General features: G+C 56.6%; 2 protein-coding genes across 4 annotated transcripts in view; both read right to left on the reverse strand.

Moving 5' to 3' along the window:
• Positions 1–4,334, reverse strand: part of HOGA1 (4-hydroxy-2-oxoglutarate aldolase 1) — a 30,198-nt gene that overhangs the window by 23,298 nt on the left and 2,566 nt on the right. The gene's annotated exons all lie outside the window — the stretch shown is intronic.
• Positions 888–2,139, reverse strand: CUNH10orf62 (chromosome unknown C10orf62 homolog). Its single transcript, XM_013004139.2, has one exon. The coding sequence runs from the start codon at positions 2,085–2,087 to the stop codon at positions 1,185–1,187; it is 903 nt and encodes a 300-aa protein (XP_012859593.2). The 5' UTR covers positions 2,088–2,139; the 3' UTR covers positions 888–1,184.

Raw genomic sequence — 4,334 nt, forward strand, 5'->3', positions numbered from 1 at the left:
GGGGGGCAGCTCACTTGGGGTCACCATTGTCCTAGAAATGACTTCTTGGGAAACAGCGGGAGGAGGCAGTTTGAGCTCCCCACTTGCATGAAGCCAAAGAAATGTCAGAACAGCTGGGAAGAGGAGAGGGATACAGATGAGGGAGGGAGCGCCCCCACTGGGAGCGGCTGCGGAGAAGCCTGCGGGGCAGTTGCAGGCAGAGAGGAATGGAACCGCTTTGGAGTCAGGCAAAACTAGACTCTAACCCTGGCAACATCACTTACAAGGTATGGCATCTCTCGGCATAATTTCTCTGAGCCTCGGGTTCCTCACTTGCAAAACAGCGATAATGCCGTGCCTTCCCTTGTGGGGCTGTGACTTAACACTCAGCACAAAGCAAGGCAAAGACAGGGAGCCGGTGGTCGGTACTGGAACGCTGATAGCAGCAGGGGAAGCAGGCAGTTACAGGTGAAGCCATGGTAGCAGGAGCAAGGTTAGAGACGCTACACCTATCTGAAGGCATGTGCTTGGGAAGCACCAGGTTGGGCAGCGAGACCCCAAGGAACTCTTGCAATAGGGCAAGTGGGGCCAGGAGAAAACACAGCAATAGGATGCCCCATGGCTCCAGAGGAAACGGGGGGGCGGGGGGGGGGATGTGGCTGCTCTCCCCTGCCCCTCAGACAGATAACCTCCTGGGAAGTTCCCACCCCAGGAACCAGAGACCAGTTAAGGAGTCTGCTTAAGGAATTTCAAAAGAGCCCAGTGAGAACACACTCACACACACACACACACACACACACACACACACACACACGCGCGCACCCGGGCCAGCACCCCACTGAGAGAGAAGTTCTCGCCCCCTGCCCTGCTCAGCCCTGAGGTTGGCCACAGAGCCCCAGACTCACAGGGAGGGTGCACACGGCTTTATTGGCTCAGTTCCAGGCATTTGACGTCAGTGTGGGGCTCCCAGATGCTTCTGGGGGCCGCCTTGTCTTCTCTCAGAGCGTCTCGGCTCCTTCACCACCTTTCAGCTCTTCCAACATCCTCTGGGGCCAACCTTGGGCACCGAGTCCCATCTGCCCACGACCCCTGTGGGGCTGGGAAAGAAGGGATTTGGGCAGCAGCCTCACACCAAGCATGGCCCAGAAGAGAGAGCAGGCCTGGGTATGTGTGCCAGCCCTTCTGGTGGACAGGCATCTCGCTGCTCAGGTGGCTTCAAAGGGGTCATACATCTGTTGGCTTCGGTTGGGCATGCTGTGACTCTGGTGGCCCTGGTGACTGGGGTGAGCCTGGTGGCTGTGGTGGCCATAGGGACCGTGGCCCTGGAAGGTGTGAATGTGGTTCATGCCCCCGATGGTGTTCTCCTCTTGGAGGAGGAAATTTCCTTTCAGCTTCAGCTCTACCTCCTCAAGGGCCTTCAACTCCTCCCGGTTGATGTCTTTGGTCTCCAGGTGGCCGGTGCGCTGGCAGACAGCGGCTCTTTGGAGCATGGAGGTGGCCAGGTGCCGCCCTTTGCAGTCAATCTCCTTGGCGCAGGCAGCTACAGCAGCCCAAGTGGGATCGTCCGCCGAGGAGGATTCTGAGGACTCCCTGTGGCTCTCTTTGACCCCCGAAGCCCCCGATGTCCGCTGCCTGCTGGTGAAGGACTCTCGGCGGAGGGTGGTGCCCGCCTCCCCGTGCCTGGAGGTGAAGGTCTCCATACGGATCCGGGTACTGGCCTCCCCACTGCCACCCTCCAGCTCGGGTGTGGAGGTGGCGGCATGACTGCCGCTGGCTAGCTTCTCCTCGGAGAGGCGGCTGAAGTGAGACTTGATCCAGCCTTCTTTCTTTGTTGGGTGGGATTCTGATGAATCTGCGGGTGACTCAGCAGCCGTCTGGCCCCTCCTCTTCTTCTGAATCCACAGCATGAGGCTCCCGCCCCCCAGCAGGAGGCCAGCCGCCAGTGCCAGCTTGCATGATGGGTGCTGCACCAGCTCCCAGAAGGTCTCCAGGACCTGACGCCCCCGCTGAGCAGACAGAGTTAGGAGTGCGTTGCCGATGGAGGGGCCCAGGTGGTCAGGCTCATGCTTGAAAGGAACCTTGGGGCTGCCTGGCAGGCTAGCCCCCATGCTGCACCCTCCTTAGGAGCCCCCTCCCACCTCAGCAATGAACCCCATTGTGAGGAAGGCGGTGCGGGGGTGGGGGGAGGAGAGGGACCACAGCATCCAGGACATCCTGCCTGGCAGGCCTTGTCTGAAGCCTGGCTCCGTCTACAGCTGGCCCCAAGGTCAGTGGAAGTTGCTTCTGCCTCCTGCTTTGTGATCCATGCTGCTCAGTGACTCCACCCTTACCAATCTGGTCTTTGGTCTCTCCCTCTCCCAGGGGGCAAAGGCTGCTGGGCCAAGCCGGCCTGCCACAAGGAGCCCCTTGACGGGGCTGGCATCCATTCCAGTGCGCCTGAGGCAGCGTCTCCCTTCCACCCCACACTCCGTCTCTGCTGCCAGCTCAGCTCCCTGTCTGCCACACATGGAGGCGGCTACGTCGAGAAGGAAAAGGGGCCAGCTGTACCATGAGGCTGCACCTGGGGGAACAGCAGTGAACGGGGAAGGCAAAGCAGAGAGAGGAGGATGGCACTGGGTCCCAGATCTTTGGGGCAATTGGAGGTGGGGGCTGCCAGCCCATCCAGGGTGATGCAAACCCAGAATTTGCCCCAGGTAAATGGGCACACAGGTCAGGTTGGTGTGATGAGGGCCAGGGAGCCAGATGGCTTTCATAGGGGACAAAAAACTGGGGGCCTGGCTCACAATCTTGGGCTATTCCCGGGGCCTCTGGCCAAAGAGATAGTCCTTGGCCAATATTCTTCTTCCCAAGAAGTCTGTGGTATGTAGAAGGAGGAGGAAGGAAGAAAGAGGGGAAAAGGAAGGAGAAAGAAGGTCTAAACAAGGTTATAAAAATTACAATATTTAAACAGTATTTAGTTGAAGGAAGTACTGGTTGTGAGGTTGCAGAATGATCCCATGTTATCATTGGGCGCTCTCCCGACTGAGAGAGACACAAGTTTCCAGCTTTGCGGGGGACATCTCCACCCCCATCTGCTGGAGCAGCTCTGTGCTCCTCCCTAGTTTGCAAACAACAACTCAAAGTCCATCTTGGAGCTAGTTTGTGAGCATGAGCTCTTGGCCAAAGGCCCCTCCTGCTACCACCTCTCCCTCTCTGTCTCCGGTTACATGTTATGATATATTTTCAAAGAAAACTCTGTATCCCAATAACCAGTACAAATTAAGAATGCTTTGTTTTGTTTTTAAAAAGAGTTACAGTTTCAGGCAATGCCTTCCTGAAGAATCATTAGAGCTTCCACCTCTTCCCAGGGCTTTTGACTCAGGGCTGGAGGCCCTGGCAGTATTTCCTTCCTTCGAGCCCTAGCGTGGGGCTGCAGAGTGGACCCCAGGGTTCAGGAGAGGGCCAGAGAAAGACAGGTTTCAGAGCTGGATCTGCCCTTCAACTCCTTATGGTGTGTTCTGGCTGGGCCCTGGGACTTCTGTGTCACTGCTCCTTGCTTGAGCTCCTTGGAAGGGAGACATGGACTCCTGGCCAGGAGGCTGAAGGTGGTCCTGTCCCCATTTTAAAACAGGGAAACAGGGTTGGAGAAGCTGAACGGACTCTCCAAGGTCGGGGTCATTGGCAGAACCAAGATTCTTACCCAGGACTTCTGGCGCCAGCTGCCCCAGGCTCTGTCTAGGACAGCTTCTGGTGCCCTGGTGTGTGGTGAGTGAGGAAGTGGGAGCAGCAGCTGGCACCCTTGCAAGGAAGGCAGTGTGGTAGTGGCTCATGTGCCTCGCAGTTGAATCTGCTGGCGCCTGTGCCCCTGGGACACCCCCATGCCTGTGGGAGTGGGAGGGAAAGAGGGTCTCCACGGGTTGTCTGGGTACGGTGCCCTTGTTGAAGAAGACACTTCACTCCTCTTAGAGGTTTTCTGATAGGAGATTTCTTCAAGGCCCAGACCTCGGCTCAAACCTTCAGGCCCCCATGAGCTGAGCTGGGAGGACGTGTTGGACAGCTGTGTCCCTGCTCACAGTCCCATAGGACAGAGTCCCATGACCACACTGCTGGGAGGTCAGTCATGCCTCATAGCACCATCATTGTTTTTTTTTAAATCATTTTATTGGGGGTTCTTACAACTCTTATCAAACGCCATACATACATCTATTGTGTCAAGCACATTTGTACGCATGCTGCCATCATCATTGTCAAAACATTTTCTTTTGGGGGAGGTGGGGGCGGAAAGGAAAATGAGCTGATTCCGGGAACCCAAGAGGCAAGCGAATTTTGGGAATGATGAGGGCAACAAATGTATAGATGTGCTTTACACAATTGAT

This window comes from Echinops telfairi, unplaced genomic scaffold (assembly GCF_000313985.2).
Source record: "Echinops telfairi isolate 266 unplaced genomic scaffold, ASM31398v2 ScPeMD7_70;HRSCAF=299, whole genome shotgun sequence".
Lineage (NCBI taxonomy): Eukaryota > Metazoa > Chordata > Mammalia > Afrosoricida > Tenrecidae > Echinops > Echinops telfairi.

What these genes read in the sequence shown, in the direction of transcription:
- CUNH10orf62 (XM_013004139.2), bottom strand. Translation starts at nt 2,087, where the DNA reads ATGGGGGCTAGCCTGCCAGGCAGCCCCAAGGTTCCTTTCAAGCATGAG.